The sequence below is a fragment of the Xiphophorus hellerii genome, chromosome 11 (genome assembly GCF_003331165.1).
Source record: "Xiphophorus hellerii strain 12219 chromosome 11, Xiphophorus_hellerii-4.1, whole genome shotgun sequence".
NCBI classification, from domain to species: Eukaryota; Metazoa; Chordata; class Actinopteri; order Cyprinodontiformes; family Poeciliidae; genus Xiphophorus; species Xiphophorus hellerii.
The window spans coordinates 27,634,547-27,653,145 of record NC_045682.1 but is presented as its reverse complement, the minus strand read 5'-3'; the positions used below and the strand labels follow the sequence as shown (position 1 = coordinate 27,653,145).

Sequence of the window (18,599 nt, the reverse complement as noted above, 5' to 3'; positions counted from 1 at the left end):
ACTTTTACTCGAGTAGTTTTGTTATGAAGTATCTCTACTCTTACTTGAGTAAATTTCTGGATTTCTACCCACCGAATGAAAAACAAACATGTTTTAACCAAACGTTTTCCAGACACAGACACACCTGCAGCTTTTAATTCAAGTTTTTTATTGAAAGAAACCGATTTGGAAACATTTTCTTTTGTTATTGGAATGAATTATTGTCAATTTCATCCTTAAAATACAAAATTTTAAACTTTATATTTTGGATGCAATTTTTAAATATTAAATGATTGATAATTTGATCAGTTACTCAATAAGTACAAATACTATTTTACTCTTACTTGCGTCATTTCTTGCTATGTTTTACTTTTGAGTGAAAATATGTTGAAGTAGTTGTAACTTGAGTATAATTTTTGGGAACTCTCCAGTGGAAGGAAGCGGGAAACCAGTGCTTACCCCAACACCATGCCCAGCTCTTTCACATGGACTCTCGTCTGGCCCTTCAAATACTCCGCAAGCATTTTACTCTTGAAATAAATCTCCTGCAGGCGATCTTCAAGGTGCATTATACACTGGAGGATGAACGCAGCAATTAGAAAACAAGAACAATATTTAATAAAAGGAAATCTGAATGTTCTGACGTACAAAGTTAGGCGAAAGGTTGAGCTTGTAGAGCTGGTAGGTGGACTGCAGGATGTTGGAAACCAGGCTGGACACCAGAACTTCTTTTCCCAGCTTGGTTACGTCGGTGACTCTCCTCTGGCTGCTGGACACCTGGACCGTCCACTTGTCTGTGTCTGCGATAATGCAGACGGCCTCGGCAATAGGCTCATCCAATACAGGATGCTGCACAGGACAAACAGGATTTAATCAAAAGGCTACAACAAGATCCTCCAATAGTTAACTAAAGAAAGAAAAATGAATTCTTAATTTGCAGCATTTCTTTAAACATCTGAAACCATGCAGTCATGTAGGCCTATCACAATAAGCAATAAATGTATAAATATAATTTGCTAGACAAATACAATAAGGTTTGTTTTATGAGTTTGTCTACTTTTTAGAATATGAAAGCTTTTTTAAAAATATACAAGGTTTTGAAGATGTTCTATGTATAACAAAGTAAAGGTAAAATAATTTTCTTGCCACTGACAAGAATTTAAATACTGTTTTACCAATTTCTGCACTAGTTTTGTTTTGTGTTTTTTTTTCTTTATTTTTGACTGAAATAAGTACACTTAAATCAATTGATTGCAAGATAAATTAAAATGATATCAATAATTTAAATTTGAATGATATTATCATTTATTTTCTCTTTCTACCAAAAACTGGATGATAAAAGTCTGCAGTTTGTTGCTTTGGTCCCAACTAGACTTTCTAATTCATTTTATTTGTTGTTTCTATTGTTTTATTTACTTTTGACATAAAAAATGTCTTCCAGTTTTAAATGTTCATTACCATTATATTACTTGAAAAAGGCCTCAGAACAACAATATTATCGTTTATCACAATAACTTCTGGGACAATTTATTGTCGCGGTTTTTCAGGAAAAACATCTGCACAGATTTATGGAAACAATATATATTTTTTGATATTTACCTGAACAGCATGGTTTAACTCTGACATGAGGCTTTGCCGTAGCTTCTCGTCGCTCGGGACGCCATGCAGAACAAAGTCTGGAACGTAGGTGGGGCAGTACCCTCCGAACAGAGACCGTCCGAAATTGGCAATGGTCGGCTTGGAGTAGTTCTCCACTAATTTTGCCCTGAAGAAACCAAAATATACAGCAAAAATTTAAATCTATGCTTCTGTTTGAGCTGATGGGAGTGAAAACAGAAGGTGTTCATTGGACTCACCCTGGGAAGGGAACCAGCACTTCCTCCTGCCAGTCCTCCGTCTCTTCGCTCTCGCTGTCTCCGAGCGCGCTGTCTGAGCTCTCGTTGCGCGGAATCTCCCAGTCGTTGACGGAGGCCGCCTGGTACTTTTGGTCCCTGTTGCCGTCGTTTCCCTCCTGATGCAGAGCGGCACACGGCCGTGGATCTTTGTCGTGTTCTGCAGGACAGCATCTGCAGCAGCAGGCGTCGGACGAGTCTGTGGAACTACACCTGCACCTCTGAGCAGAGGCAGAAGAAGAAGTGTCCCGCTTCCTGCTGGAGCCCAAAGTTGTGTCCAAACTCCCACTACTTAGTGCATTTTGATAACTGTGTTCTTGAAGTGGAGGAATCCCAGACGGATTCAGTAAATGTCTGTGCATAATGTCCATGGTTGCCTCCTGGTTGCGCAACGTCCTCGTCTCCTCGTTCTCCGAACCAAAATACTCGCTGCAATAGTCTGAGCATTTGCTGCTCCACTGTTGGATCGTGCTGGACACCCGCGGCAGAGCTGGAGTTGCCTTGGTCTGATTGGTTTGGTCCTCAGCTGCACCGGTGCTGATGGTCTTCGAATGCAGGTATTGCTTGTGTTTTTTGATTCCCGCCTTCATCTTCCGCCTCTGACTCTCTGTGTCCGACTCAGGAGACATGGAGTCTCCGATAAGGAAAGTCACTTTGTTTGCTGGCCCCTCTTCCTCAGCCAGGACCATTGGTAATGTCACAGTACTTCCAGGTAATACAGGTACTGGAACAGCAGAGGTCTTATCAGGGGGCTTCTTCTCATAAGTGACCCCTGAAGGCCAGAGAACCTGCATTTTGCTGGCCTGGAGTCCTTCCGTCTCAGCTTCAGCGTTTCTACAGTCTGCAGTGACAGAAGAGAGAGACGAACTTGATGCAAGTTCTGTGGGTGAGGCTGAATCAGGAAGTTTAAGGTCTCCCTTGGTGTGAGCTTCCAGGGCAGAGGCCTGCTTCCTGGGGGAGGCGGCGCCGAGTCGCAGCACCGTTTCCACCGGGAAGTCGCACAATTCCCTCTGCAGCTCTCCGGCCTCTGCGACCTCCGCGGCTCTAATTTGGGAAATCGTGGCCTCGATGGTTCTCGACTGAAGCACACTACTCCTGGACTCTTGGCTCACATTGCTGTCCTCCTCGTCCTCTTCCTCCTCGTCTTCCTCTTTGGGTGGGTCGCTGTGCTCCACCTCCATGTCTGTGTACGTGCTGCTCTGCAGGCTGTTGTCTGAGCGGTAGCTGCTGTCCTCAGCCTCCGTCTGCTGGCTGTGGGCTCCTTGGGACAGGTAGTCCCCGCTGGGCTTGTGGACGGTAACCAGAACGTATTCCGACTCCTCCACTTCCCCTTTTCTAAGGGAAGTGGTGATAAGCGAGCCGGGCATGACGATGGCCTCGTCCTCAGCGCTGTCCAGCATGTGGGTCTCCAGCAGCTCCGAGCAGCGGATGAAGTATGTGAGAACGTAGAGGAGCCTCTGGACCAGATCCTGTCTGCGCCCGACTACCACTGTCCTCGACAGCCGCACCGGAGACCCGATGGCCCCGTATAGGTCACCTACAAAACAAGAGGGGGATTATTTCAAAATAGCATCAAGAATGCTTTGCTTACAGATTCAATCAACCAAGTCGTGCAGGATTAAAGGACTGACATCCCAATAAGATCCAGAGAAACTCATCCAGTTTATCTTTAGCCACGTTGATTAACTGAACAAACTGAAGTGAAGAAGAGCGATCTAGGCTCAACACACAGCTTCAGTTGTTACAGCTGGAAACTACAGATCAGGCTGAACCTTCAGAGCCACATAAAGATGGCTACAGAGTGGGCCTTCTACCAGCTGCAGAACATTTCCAGGACCAGAGGACTAAAGTCTAAGATCAGAAAAACTCATCCAGGCTTTAGTTTCTCTTTAGTGGCTTTGATTCCTGCAGCAGCGTCTTCACAGGTCTGACTGACAACCCAACGGTCCAGAACGCTGCTGCTGGAGTTCTGACTAAAACACCCGGTTCTACGTCACCCGGTGACTCACTGAATTAAAGATTAAAGATCTGCTGCTGTTGGATCAACTTTCCAGATCTCTCAGGTCCAAACATGGAGAAGCAGCTTTCAGCTTCTATGCACCACAAATCTGGAATAAACTTCCAGAAAACTGAAAAGCAGCCAAAACACCGAGTTCCTCTAAATCTAGACTGGTTATAGCTGGTTTTGAAACATAGTAAATGAAACACTGATCAACATATTTGATGTGTTTTGATTAAGTCACTTGTCAAAATGTAATGTTTGTTTCTGGTTTTGCAATTGGTGTCTGCATGTTGTTTTCGTAACTTTTTATTTTTATGTTATAAAGCACCTTTTTTAAACTACTTATTTTTCTGTGTTGCCTTTGTTGCACAGGATTTCCTTGAAAAATAGGTTTTTAATCTCTGTGGGGGTTTTTTTTTTATCATTGAACTGCCTTGCTGCTGAAATGTGCTACAAAAATAAACTTGATTGACTTTTTTTTACTTACTTTATTGTCTAACCTCATTCTGGATAACTCCAGATGTTACCATGTACAAAAAAGTATTTGCCTTGACATGGGCTCTTAAAGATGGAAATTAAATTGACTAAGCTGCAGTTTCTATAGTTCGGCAGTAGGTGTCAGCATTGCCAAGTTTTGAAAACCCAAATCAATTTGCTGCTGCTTAAACTTAAGGAACTTTAACAAAAACGGCTTCAAAACAAAATAAGAAACTTCCACATGAATAATTAAAACACATCTAAAGATCCACATATTATTATTATTATTGTTAAACAACTGGATGATTGTGGCCTTAATTTAAAATTGCTGACTTATTCTATTGTTTGTATGCTTTTATAAAACATTAAATACAGCTACACAATTTAAAAATGTCTTTATGTGGGGAAGATAATCTTAATTCAAGTTGTCTTTATGGAAGATCACATAGAAGAGCTTTGACAAAATAAAGTTATTATCTCTCTCTTTAGATGTCTGTGCAGGAGTGTGTGTGTTTATGTGTGTGACAGTCTCACCAAGCTGTGCCCAGAGGGGGTTGTAGGGATGCGTCTTTGCCAGCATGTCTACGCTCTGCGAGGAGTGCTTCTCCAGGAAGATCTTAATTGGCGGCTGCCCATTGGGCATAACGGTGGGCACCCAGGCCAGATGATTGGTCAGGATGGCTGTTAGTAACGCAGGAAGGAACCTGGAAAACGGCACAAAAGAGTGTTCAGAAAGGATGTTTCCTCCTGACCTTATTTGGGTAAAACCAAATTTCCTGTTGCTACATGTAGCGCTTTGACCACACTTTTCCCTTTCCGAGCAAACCACTTTATCAGAGCAGAAACACACACATGAATACACTCGATTCTCACGATTCACTTCTCATTTCGTCCTCACAGCGAGAGCCTACTTCCCTTCCTGTCTCATGACTCAAAGCTGCAACAATAATAACAATAATGGAAGCCCGGTTCATCATGTGCCAGAACAAAAGCGGTGGTCATCTCTCACATCAGTCACAGGGCTTAGTGATGAAATCACTCATGATTAGTACAACCACAAGTTCCTATGGCAACCTGTAGTCAACAGCATGAAGATGTAGCCCAGAGAATGTCATGGTAACCAGCAGAAATGGAAACTCTGGCTATGAAGTCATGCTCGTTAGGAAATAAGCTGCTACCGAGCAGACGCTGTTTCCATTTTATAATTTTAGTTAATGAGTCAGCGGGGGTTTGGAGTCTCAGTTTGCACCAACGCCTGGCAATGCAGTCAAATAAATTCACTTTGAATCAGATCTTCAGACTGGTGATCAGCTGATAAATCTGATGTTTTTTCTATTGATTCATGGAATCAAAACTAAAATCTCTCACCATCTTCAGTCTAGAGATGCATCCCCCAACAGGGTGCAATTCTAACACTTTTGAGTTTATTAAATGTGTATACTTTGAAGTATAAATGGAGTACAAAAAAAATCTAAATGTAGTGTCAAAACACTAATTTTAAAAATTAACAATAAATCCTCTCTGTTCTCTTTCCTGTTATGTTTTATCTTTCAGCAATGTTAGCTGGAACCGGATGAAAAAATTAACAAATATTCTTTTTAACTTGATTTTAATCAGCTTAGGCTCAAGTTTTTATGTATGACATTGTTATTTGTTTTGGAAAGAAAAGGTAAATGACTATAAATAAATATGCATGGACTTTAAATTTTCTAAAGCACTGAAATTCTAAACTACAATGATCCTTTATGGTTTAAAATTCTTTTTATAAGAAAAGAAATTAATGAAAAACTGGATTTTTCTTTCTTATAATACAAAAAATTTAATTGGCTGCATATACTTGTAAAATTCCTTGATTTTTGCTCACAATCTTGATGAATAAATAATGTTCTGAATTTTCTCTGGCATTATAAGGGTAAAAATCAAGGAAATGCTGCCTCTAATTATGAAGTTTACTAAAGTACATTTAGATCAGACAGGAAAAAGCATTTAAAAAGTCTTGAAAATGTTCAACAAATCACTGATTCATGCAAGCAAAATGATCTGCAGCTTGACTGGACTTTGCCACTGTGACAATAAGGAGTTTGAGTCTGGCAGGGATCCTTTCATTTAGTTTTTTTGTTTCCAAGACAGAAGCAGAATAAAGCTGAAGCTGTCACAGTGAGTGTGTAAGTTTTCTTGGGAAGAGAATGAACTGTGTGTGTTTCGATCCGCAAGCATTTCTCTGCACACTGAAGTAACAAGCCAGCGCAGATACAGAAATGTGAAACATTTTAGACAACATGCATCCTTTTTTGTTGCGATTTGAGGAAGGATTTAGTTGTTTTGTTTTTTTTTGTTTAAATAATAGTTTAGATTTTCCAGTGTTTGACGAAAGACGACACTCAACTGGTTTTTGGAGGCCTGCTCCATCAGTAAAGCCAGCTCCCTCATGAAGTGGCTGCAGAGCTGGTTCTTCTCCGACGCGCCGGACATCATGGTGAGCCAGACGGGCTCGGCCACGCGGGGCATCGTGTAGAGGTCACAGATGGTCATCCTGGAGACGAGGTATGGCGAGGGGAAAAAAGGGAACGAGGGAGGAGAAAACAGACACATTATTGTCTCATGGGAAACAAAGGAGATCTTAGTTCACAGAGCTTCACTGTCTGCACTGAGGCTCTGGGAGACCCTCGCTGTGTGTGTGTGTGTGTGTGTGTGGGGGTGTGTGTGTGTGCGTGCGCACGTTTATCGCAACTGTGTATTGAACTAAACGGTGTGTGTGTTGCATGTATGTTGCACAGCTCTTTGGGCATTTGTCCATTGAGAACAACCAGCGTTCTTCGTGGAACGTGGGGCGTTGGCGAGTGCGTCTCGGCCTCGGGCCAAGCTTTCACGCTCTGGAAAAATCTTAAAGATGCAAATTCACCCGCTGTCTGATGAGCTGGAAATTGTTTGGCTTGGTGTAACCAAGGTTATCAGCAGCAATCAACCCGGTCACATGCCGTCAAAGAGCTCCTGATAAGGGGTGAAAACGATTCGAGCAATTGATCTCGTCTTGCTGGAAGCTTCTGGAGATCGACATCTGGAAACAGATTTAACTCCTGACCTCTGACCTGTAGAGAGTTCAGTGAACCGACCAGGTGTCAAATGGCAAAGAGTTCAACATATTTACGAAGAAAAATTATTTCCAAAGCAGCATTTACACATATACTTTATTCAAAGAATTAAGGTCTGTCACAACAACAGATTTTGCTGGACGATAAATTGTCCCAGAAATTATTGTGATTAATAACATTGTTGTTTTGAGACCATTGTCATAATAATGCAAGAACACATTGCTAAAGATCAATAAACAGAACTGGAAGACATGTTAAATATGCAAACAAAACAGAAACAACTAATAAAATGAATTATAAAGTCCCTGTAAACAAAATTGTCCATCAAAAACGAGGGCTAGTTGAGACCAAAACACCAAACTGAAGCTTTTTGTAGAAGGAGAAAAACAATAAATCATGCAAATGGAAAATACTGAGCTAATTTTAATTTATTATATGATTAATTAATTTGTTTTTTGTGATTAAAAGAGGTTTAGCGAAGCAACTTCAACCTGCCCTCCAAGACAAATTTCTACAAGTGACATTTGAGAGTCCGGCAAGTTTCTTTTATAAAATAATAATAATGAAAATAAGTATTAGACAACAGAGGAGAAGCAGAAACTCGTAGGAAACTAAGAAGCAACTCCTCACATTTAAAAAACATCTCCAGACTTTCTGTACGTCACCAGAGGCAACGCGTCATCATCGCCATCAAATGACCCCATAATGTGTCAGACATTCTTGTGTTATGAACAGCTTCATGTTCCCTCAGCCCCTGCTGACCCCGCGCCGACTGTTGTGTGTTTGTTCATCGAGTGTTTGTGATTGTGTGGAGGTCTGAGAGCGAGCCAGCCAGCGCTACACGAGCAGGGAAATCTAGTTTCAGTATCCCTGCTGCAGCTGTTCAGGTTAACTTAAAAAGAGCTGGCCTCAGATCGGGGAATGAAACTGACATGTCGGTGGGAGGCCAGATTTTTATTACTTCCCTATGGAGGTAAACACTGCCCAGGAGATACCGATTGGTGCCAATGTGCCATTTCTAGAGGCCTGAAACTAATTATTCTAACGGTTCGTTTTCATTTGGATGGAGCCTTTGTGCAAGAAGCGTGTCTTCTTGCACAAAGTAGTTTCCTACTATTTCTTTATGACTAAAAACAAAAATAAAAATGATGCGCACTACAGTAATAAAACAGTGGCCAAAATCAATTAATCACATGGTAAATTAAAAACAACCTCAATTTCCATTTGCGTGATTTATCTTTTTTTCCTCTTTTCTCTCTTTCTACAAAATACTGGTACTGATAAAATCTTCAGTCTGGTGTTTTGGTTTCAGCTTGTCCTTTTTTTGAAGGACTTCATATAAAAATTGTATTTTTTGTTTCCGTTTTATTTATTATAGATATTTAAAATGTCTTCCAGTTCCAGTGTTAACGCCGTAAAAACAAAATATTACCAAGTATTTTGGTTTGCTTGAAATAAGACAAAACTACCATGAACAAGATATGGGAATTTTTTTCATCAATAGTATTGATGAAAAAGTACTTGTTCCATTGGCAGATTATTTCTTATGAGATATTTCCCCATATTTGTAGTGAAATAATCAATATTAAGGAATTATTGACTTAAAACAATTTCTTATTTCTGCAAATATATTCACACACTTGAAGAAAATAACTTAAACAGCTTTTCAGCAAGAAATACAAGCTTGTTTTAAGCAAATAATTCCTTAATATTGATGAAAATGTTCTAGTTCCATTGGCAGATTTTTTACAGAGAACTGTGTCGTTACCTAGCAACCCCAGCCCGTTACCTAGCAACCTCAGCCAAGCCCTGCCCGTTACCTAGCAACCCAGTTCTAGTTCCGTTGGCAGATTATTTCACTTTGCAGTGAAGTGTTCATTAGAATTTAAAATTTATTGATCTTTAAGAATGTGCTCTAGCATTTTTATGCCTAATGGTCTCAATAGAACAACATTATTCTTTATCACAATAACTTCTGGGACCATTTGTTATCAAGGCAGAGGAAAATAAAAGAATTGCAACAGATGCTACTGTTGTGCCGCGACATTTCTGCTACTGTAACTTTTATGTACTCATGCCTCTGCTAAGTGCGCAGCTTATCTTTGCCGGCATGCGTGTGTCCACCCTTCTACGACGTCAAAGCCACATCAGCGCTGTGGGCGGGAATATCTTCCAGTTTCTTTCTTTAATCTTCCATGAAGTCAAAGCCCCTTAATGGCAAAGGTGGCCCCCCAAGTCTAGAGGTGAAATTTTGCAGATACTTCTCCAGTACAGGCCGCAAGTGTTTCTCCTGCTGGCACTCGGTATTTACTATTCTGGTGCTTGCTTGTGACCAGGTTCTGGGGAAGGTAGGATTGCCGCTCGGGCAGCTTGGGTTGCTGTTGCCAGGTGTCAACAGCCACATGACCGCAGCAATGCGGAGACCTCACACGAGGAACTGCCAGCCAGCATGCAGCAAGTGAAAGTTGTGCAGCGCTTGAGAAAGAAAAGGATGTGCGAGAACAAACAGTGAATTGTGTGTTTTATGACAAGCAAACAAATAGTCATGGAACAGTGGCAGCATGTCCTACAAAGGCAGAGGTCCACGTACGCGCTGATGCAGCCTAATGTGTACAAGTATGTAATTAATGTCAACATAAATACAGCCTAAAGCCTTCCTGGAACTGGCGTTTCACACAGCTCGAAATAAAAACAACTGTTATCCGATGCCGTCATCTATCCTATATCATGGCTACAATGTAGGGAAACATGGGGAAGAATGTTTATTTTTTTACTACAAAATGTGGTAACATTTCATGAAGGGTGGACTGAAAAAAAGAGACGTCTTTAAAGTGACATTTAGTGATAATTGTGAATAGGCCTTCCACAATAACAACTAATTTTTCTGGACAGTAAATTGTCCCAGAAGTTATCCCGATAAAAGATAATATTGTTGCTTTGTGACCATTTTCAAGTGATATAATGGAACAATAATGCAAGGACACTTTCTCAAAGATGAATAAACTTTAAACTCTAATGAACATTTAATTATAAATGCCCAAATAAATAAACAAAAACAACAGAAATAATAACATAAATCATGTTATCACTAAACAAAATTGTCCTTTAAAAAAAAAAAGGACAGTTGAGACCAAATCAACAGACAAAAGACTTAAATCATCCAGTTTTTGGTAAAAAGAAAAATTATTATTGCAACAGGCGTAAGTGTTGCAACAGCAACATTTGGCAGCAGAGAATAATGCCAAAAGTTGCAGAAGAGTCACATAAGTCTAAGATTTATATTGCCATTTAAAAGGTAAAGTCAAGAAAATTGAATTCTACCCAGAGATTGAAAAGTACTCCATGGGAAATCTTGTCTCCCTGCAATTCATCCCTGTTGCAAATGAATCCTTAAGTCAAAAACATTACATAAATAATGTCTGATGGATGTAACAGTTACTTTGAAGAACAGAACCAGAAATACATTCCTTACTCCATTTCACAGCCAGTAACTTCACCCACATCTAAATGCTCTAAATGATGTGCGAGTTCAAAGTCTGTGTGGTTTATAATTACTAATTTGTTTAAAAACAGTCTGAGTGGAGACAAATTGTACTTGAAGTTTAAGATGTTTGGTTTTCTGAATCTAAAATATACTTTGTGTTAAATGGAAAAAAAATAAATAATGTGGAAGATATGATGTCTGGAGTCTTTTATGCTGCACTATGACATTAGTTTCATGCTTGTTTTTCCACTCATGGTCTCCAGTGCAGCAGCCACTTGGTCAATATTGACAGATTTTATTGCCAACTTAAAATCACACCCACTTATCTACATTTAATTCTGGCAACATACAATACCGACATGAAACTGATCGATTCAAGCATTGAAAATTAGATTGTTTCCAACGCTGCATGCTAAGTATTTGTTAAAATAAAAAAATTAGGCTGAAGAAAAAGAATAAAATAAAATAATTGGAGTGTGAAGATGGGAGAATGTGGATTGCAGCCTAACCTGAACTCGTTGAGCCCATCGACCATTCGGCTGTAAGCCAGAGCTCTCTGACTGGCATCTGCTGACCGCCGACTTATCTTCATAGCCTTGACAGTGACAATACACACACACACACACACACACACACTTTTAATACTGGCACTGAAGTTGTTAAACAGAGAAATTTGTGGGGAAATAAATGACAGAAAGTGGGACAGAAAATAAGCTGAACAAATTCTAGAAAGCAAAAGTGCAAAAGTCAATTAAGCTGAGAATCTTATTAATAAAATTGTTCACATGAAGGTTAAGAACAGTAAGCAGTTTGTTTTAAAATAGACATGCGTACACATACCTGCTCAATGGCACTCTTTAATTTGTTCATGTGGCTTTCAAAGAGCGGGAAGTGGGAGAAGAAGAAATCCTGGAAGCGGCTGCTCTCTTCAGGGCTTGGCGACAGGGTGAAGATGACTCCGATGGCGATCTTCTTCTTCCTCATCACCCCGAGGCTTTGACTGCCGCTTTCATCCGACATGTTGAAGCTCTCCTCCACTGACCTAAACAAGAGCAGAGTTCACAGGAAGTCGACTTCAGACAACAAAACGAGACAGAAATAAAAATGCTAATCTTAAATCTGCTACTTTTCCGATTCTGACATGCTTGAGTGTTAAAACTGGTGCTGGCAGACTGGGAGTGCTGGGAGATTAGCAGGCCAACAGCTGGGTTTACATTAACATCCTGTCTAGTCACAGGACTGTGTGATTGTGAGCGATCATTAGCACATAGCGTCGTTTGTCATTTTCCCAGCTGTCTCCTGGCTCAGAAGAAATCCTCCAACGATAAACTTTACAAAAGCCAGACTGAGCAGAAAGGAAAGGCAGACAGAGAACGATTCAGTAAATACAACTTTATGTGGTGGCAAATTAAAAAACTAAATGCTAAAACTAACCTGCTAGGAGTAATATTTTTAACAAATGCCTCATTATTTGCAATAACTCTCCTGAAAACCTGAGAGAAGCTCAGGTTTTCAGGAGAGTTATTGCAAACCTGAGTTCATATTTTGTAGAAACAACCTGAATGCATTTCTATTCAGTCAGACTTTTAGTTTCACTTTAATGTTTATTAGCCATTTATTTCTTCATTTTAAAAGAGTTATATTAAAGAACTTCTATATTCTCATTTATGTTATATGGGTTACTACTAAGTATTACAAGTGTTTGGACATTTTGATGAACAAATGTTCATGTCTTGATTTGGCTGATTTTGAGTTTTATATAATTCTTTTCACTGCATTTCTTTAGTTCATCATAATCTATAATTGATATTTTTTAGATCATGTTTGCATTTATATATTTTTTTAATTAGTTAATTTACAGTATAGGTTTTTTATGCTTGTCAGACTGTTTACCACTGCAGCGTAGCCCTATTACAATAAACAATACATTAATTATTAATTGCATGATGAATTAAAAGCAGCTCAATAATTTCTATTTGCATGATTTTTCCATTTCTTCTCTACCAAAAACTGGATGACAAAACTCTTCATTCTGGTGTTTTGTTCTCAACTAAAAGTTTTTTAAGGATAATTTTGTATCTTAATTCATTTTAATTGTTTTGTTTCTTTACTTTGGATATTTAAAATGTCTTCCAATTCCAGTGTTAAATATTTATCAGACTTTAAAGATTACTGATCTTTAAGAATGTGTTCTTGTGTTATTATATTACTTGAAAACAATCTAAAAATAATATTATAATAAAGTTGGAGGTGATAAAACAGTTTGTCTTACTCAAACTGGAACAAATTAAAACATGTTTTATAAAGTTTATGTTGCAAAACTAACATGACTGCTGTTCATTTTAGGATAAATCTAATCCATTTATTTGGTTTAAGATCTTCCGTGTGCATTAAGGCCGTTTTAGAGCCGATGCAGCTGCTTGTCTGCGTCTCACCATCGAGGGAAAACGCCGTTCTCCAGGCTGGTGGTCTGACTGCGCAGCCATCTGCGCTGGTAGCTGGAGGCGCAGCTGCTGGTCAACGAGGAGCCGGGGGACGGGAAGGGAGTGATCAACAGGCTGCTGAGAGACGCTGAGGGGACACGAGGAGAGACGGGGAAAAAAATAGATTAATGGAGATAAATCAAGACGGCAGGAATGGAGTAGGAGATCGACGGGGAACAGAGAATAGAGACAGAGGATGGTGGGAGACAAAAGCAAAAAGGACGAGTGTGAGTCAGACAGCAGGCATGAAGGGTTACTGATTCACAATGACACATGGTTCCTACACAGTTCTGGAGAAACTGAAGTATAATAAATATTTCTTTTGACACACACAAAAAACTAAAACGGTAAAGAAAAAAATAACTCAACATGCAATCAATCACTCAAACATTTTCATTATCACCATCATTTATTATTAAAATCTTTATTCATTTTTTTTTATTTTTACTCATTTTAATATTTATAGGAAATAGAAATAATAAAAAAAAAAACCTTCATACGTTCAAAAATGGAAATCCGATGTGACTGTGTCACGCTTAATGGTGCAATCGATTAAAAACTTTAATCAGATCAATCACTGTGCCTAACTTGTAAGTTTGAAATATAAATATGCACCCAGCTGTTAAAGCTCCTTCTGCTGCAATCAACTACAATCAATTAAAAAGCAAGAAATTGTCAGATCTTTTTGCAGCAGAAAGCAGGTAATACTGCCTCCCAGTATCAACAGCAACTAACTTACTCCAATTCACAGGCGTACAAACGTTTTCAGGGGACAACTGACAGATAACATGCATTTCATTTTCTAGTTCTTGGTGCCCAACCCCTTTCTGATACCCTGTCCATGTAAAAAACATGCACTGCTAGCACGTTCTTAAAAAACTGTTTTGTCGTCTCAAAATTCTCGGTTTTTCAAGGCTTTTATATTCAGGAAGGTTTTAAGGAAGCCATTTTGTTTTAAACATTAATTTAGAAATGTTTTTCTCCCTTCACTTCCTGTGGAACAGTCGCATTTTTTGTGGCATAATTTTTCCATCATTAGTCTTCCATATTGCTGGTGTGAGCTAAATAAGAGAGAGAGGCGTTTAGATCAACATTGTAGTCTGATTAATCGCACGTTAAAATTTTCAGATTTTAACAGCTAAGCTTAATAATCACAGAGTGATTAGTTATGAACAATCAATCATATGAGCCACAAAAAAACTAACGGAGAAGCGCCCTCATTTAATGAATAAGCATGTTTGCATGCGTGTGCGTCAGAGTTGGACAGCAACCCTCCATCCCAGCGGCAGTGGGAGGCGGAGGGCAGCGACAAAACGAAGATGACAGAATGCGGCTCAATTTAGAAGATCATTTACTAGAAGCTGGTTTTGAGAGCTGCTATATTTAATAGGCAGCATGTGACTTCTGTTTGAGCACCAGGCCCAATACCAGCCATGCCAATTGGATGTTATGTTTGTGGAGAGGGAGGCGGTGATGAGGGGGCAGAGGTCAGTTTCCACTGGACAAAGTTTCCAACTCCCTCATGGGATCATTTCCCCTCCTTTTCCTCTTGGATTTAAATATTTTTCACAAAGAAATCCTTATTTTAGTCATTTGTTTCTCACTTGGCGTGGTATATGTGGGTTTTTGTGCACGACAAGTGAAACTGCAACTTAAAAGCCACCTGATAATAAATAACAGCTTGTTCTGAAATTCTTAGTCTTGTGACCCTGATGAGATGTTAGAGCGAGTCGACCGCATCGACACAGGAAGTGCTTGGGGAGAGAAACAAAAACAAAACACTTGCTGTGCAACACACAGCAAGTTCACACCAACACAAACAGACTAAAAATACATTTTTAACTCTATAATTGATCTGACAAGAAAAGGTGACGTAAACATCTTGGTTCTTCCAGTCAGAACAAACATTAAGCACCATTCGGAGCCTGGTTGGTGAGGCTGTTCAGATTGTAGGTCAATCCGGGCTTTTCCTGATAGTCTCATTAACCTACCTGACCTGGCGATACCGCTGTCCCGCTCGTCATGTGGACCTCGGCCCGGCATGTCCATCGGGTGACTGTGGCCTGGACGAAAGAAGCAGAGAAAGCGACGAGTTGGCTTAGATCATGTGTGTCAAACTCGAAACCTGTGGGCCAAATCTGGCCAGATCGATTGACTGCCAAATTATATTATTTAGTCCCTCCAGTTTCTTGCGAATTTTCGTGGAAATTAACACAAAATCAATAAAACCCTGAACTTTTTTGCACCAATATACAACTGGGAAATTATTTTTTCTCAAAAATTGTCAGAAATGTTCTCACTTGTACTAAACAGCTGCCTGAGCCTTAATTGATGTCAGATCTATACAGCGAGTAATGAAATTTACCATCATAAATAAGTGCAAATGTTGCACATATTTCCAAATTAGTACCACAAACACTCAAAGAATCAAAATATTCTGGAGGGACTGAAGAGATTTCCAATAAAACTATTTCAATTTTACTTTTTTTTTAGCAGTTTGTGAACTGGTTTTATCAATATATTCTGGCACAACCGGCTCTTTATCATTTATGATCTTGATTTGGCCCAAAATGAAAATGAGTTTGACTCCCCTGGTTTAGATTAAAAAAAAAACAACACTCATCTGTGATTAATAGAGTGGAGAACAATTTAAAAAACACCTCAAGTTCAAGCTACAACAAAGGGACGGTTACAGCCGACCTTTGAACTGTTGCTGCACTCGGAGGTTTTGCAAGTCAATGAGGAAGTGTAACAAAGAGTAAATAAAGCAAGAAACCACCACTGCTGTAATATGCTGATGATCAGCTTTCTCAACAGAAGCTGATATCGCTCAAAGACTCAGTGTTTTGAAATACGTTGAGGGGGGGAAAAAAACAAGTGATTCCTCTCACAAGACTGAGGTGTGAAACCACAAACACAACGTGAATGAAAGAGCTACAGATCATGCAATGTGGGTAAAGATGTTGGTGGATGTTTAGCCTTCCCTCTTTACAGCAAGAACAAAAGTTGTTTTTGAAGGAAGGAGGATTTACTGAAGGTAAATGAGTTTTCTAAAAATGAAATAAACGTATGCTGTGTGTGTAATTTAATCCACCCGATAGGCATCGACTTAGCAGTTAAACTTCTCAACACAAGACATATTAATGATTTCATAGATTTAAAAATCAAAAGAGACTACTAATAAAACGGAGCAAACATCTGAAATTTTCTGCAACAGTTGGACTCAAAACAACAACACAAATCCCAACTCGGAGCTTTACATTTATATCAAACTGTAGAAGTTAGTCAGTGGTTTTAGTCACTGAAGCTACATTTATTTGGGGAAAGTTGAAACTTTTGGGAGTTTAAAAATCCAGGTTAGCTCATCGCTTTTGGTTTTTACACCACTTTGGCTTTACATGTTTCACACAGGTCATCGGTGCTGCACCATGAAATAAACATCCAATAGAAAATAAATGGCAGTGTAAATATTTATAGAAAACCTTTTCATAAGTCACTATAATGTCCTTGAGATTGGGATTGTTTTACTATTCCTCTAATCTACTGCAAATAAGACAGGATCTAACTTTAAAAAAATCCCAAACCATCCATTCTATGACAATATCTTGAGTTTTTCTCAATCTTAGGTGAAAAAAAGTCTAAATTGTTTAGAAAATTAAATAATGCATTAATAAAGACATATATTATTACAAAATCTATAATCACAGAGGTTTAAAATATTCAAGAATACTAGAGCTAATGTTTGATGTAGATTTCTCCTTGTAAAGGATTCATAAAAAAGGACTTGAAAAACTGCCTTGTATTTAACAACATGGACACCAGCAGGAATATCCCTGGAGTAAGCATGCTTCAGTAGTTCTCACAAGCTTGTTTAAAAGTTTATTAAGGAAAATCAGGAGAAAATGCAACTGCCCAGTTCAAATAAAGTCTAAAAAGCTTTATAGATACAGTAAAAGCAAGTGGGTGAATAATGGAATAGAAGAGGAGGAAAAGAAACTAAAGTGATGACTAATACTACAGTAACCAACACCCATGAGCCCACCATGCATTAAAAAGTCTGCAATGCACCTGGTCAGAAACTACAGGCTGATGATTTTACAAAGTCTGAGTAAAACTTCATGACCATCAGAAGAAAAGCTGCAGAAGATATCTAAATTTAACTAGAAATAGCAACATTTCTAGTTAAATTTACTGATTTAACAAGAAATCAGGAGTTTTGTTGAACCCCTTTAGAACAGGGGTGTCCAAAGTGCGGCGCGGGGTTCTTTTTGAGCCCTCGCAACTATTTTGGGCGGCCCAATTCAAGAATAGCCAAAATTTGGTTTGATCCACATTTAAAAATCATGTTGGGGTTTTTCACTGATGCCAGGCTTTTCAAAAGAAATTAAATCTAAAAGTGGAAAATGTACGGTGCAACACAAAGAACTCCTCCAGGTTTAACTTATATTAGCAATAAATTAAATAATTCAGTTGGCCACAACCATTTCATAAACTCTACAAAATGTTTTTCGCTGTCATAGTGATTGCTTGCTTTCCTGCTTTTTAAAGCTTGTTTGAAATAAATAAAAATAAAATAAATCAAGAGTGAGTAAAATTCTGCTCCTGTTGCAAGAAACAAAAAAAATCTAAAAAAAGATGATCAACCTGTATTTTTTTTTCTTAATCTGGCAAATTTGCAAAACCTCTGCAAAAAAATCTCACAAATTGCTTGTCTACAGAAACCTGACTTATTTGATTATTTATTTAGCTGGTAAACATCCAATAATAAAATAGTGTTTGCAATTATATTTAAAAAATTATATTTGTTCTTTCAAATGGACATTTTTGGCCCCCTTGCTGAAAAGTCTGGACACCATTGTTTCAGAAAGAAGCAGAAAACCGTTTGATTAATTTCAGCCTGAATTATACAACCCAGGTTCTTTGCAGACGTGCTTTATTACGGCATGCTATAACAACTTTTATCATCTCTACTTGCAGGATTAAGCACACATGCATGCTACACCGACAGTCATGTCCTCAGCAACCGCCACTACGTCAACTACAGCTGCTATGCACACATGCAACTGGCACACGGCATTCGTGGCCAGTTTTTGAGCGCCAACCTGAAAAGAAAGAGGCGCTCTTGATGAGGCGCAGCGGGCCCTGTTCAGAGAAGGCCCGTCGAGGGCTGCAGAGCTGAGAAAATCCTGG

The 18,599-nt window shown here is 39.1% G+C and overlaps 1 protein-coding gene across 3 annotated transcripts in view; it reads right to left on the bottom strand.

Annotated features, from left to right (window-relative positions):
- fnip1 (folliculin interacting protein 1) overlaps window positions 1–18,599 on the bottom strand; it is a 39,902-nt gene that overhangs the window by 2,446 nt on the left and 18,857 nt on the right. For 2 of the 3 annotated variants that reach the window (XM_032575548.1, XM_032575549.1), the window contains exons 7-17: window positions 18,512–18,595; window positions 15,401–15,472; window positions 13,362–13,497; window positions 11,767–11,968; window positions 11,436–11,521; window positions 6,737–6,883; window positions 4,885–5,054; window positions 1,836–3,408; window positions 1,579–1,744; window positions 628–828; window positions 439–554 (exon numbers count right to left, since the gene is read on the bottom strand). In XM_032575548.1, coding sequence (XP_032431439.1) covers window positions 439–554; window positions 628–828; window positions 1,579–1,744; window positions 1,836–3,408; window positions 4,885–5,054; window positions 6,737–6,883; window positions 11,436–11,521; window positions 11,767–11,968; window positions 13,362–13,497; window positions 15,401–15,472; window positions 18,512–18,595 — 2,953 coding nt within the window. The remainder of the gene's footprint in view (window positions 1–438; window positions 555–627; window positions 829–1,578; window positions 1,745–1,835; window positions 3,409–4,884; window positions 5,055–6,736; window positions 6,884–11,435; window positions 11,522–11,766; window positions 11,969–13,361; window positions 13,498–15,400; window positions 15,473–18,511; window positions 18,596–18,599) is intronic. The other variant, XM_032575550.1, reaches the window with a different exon arrangement.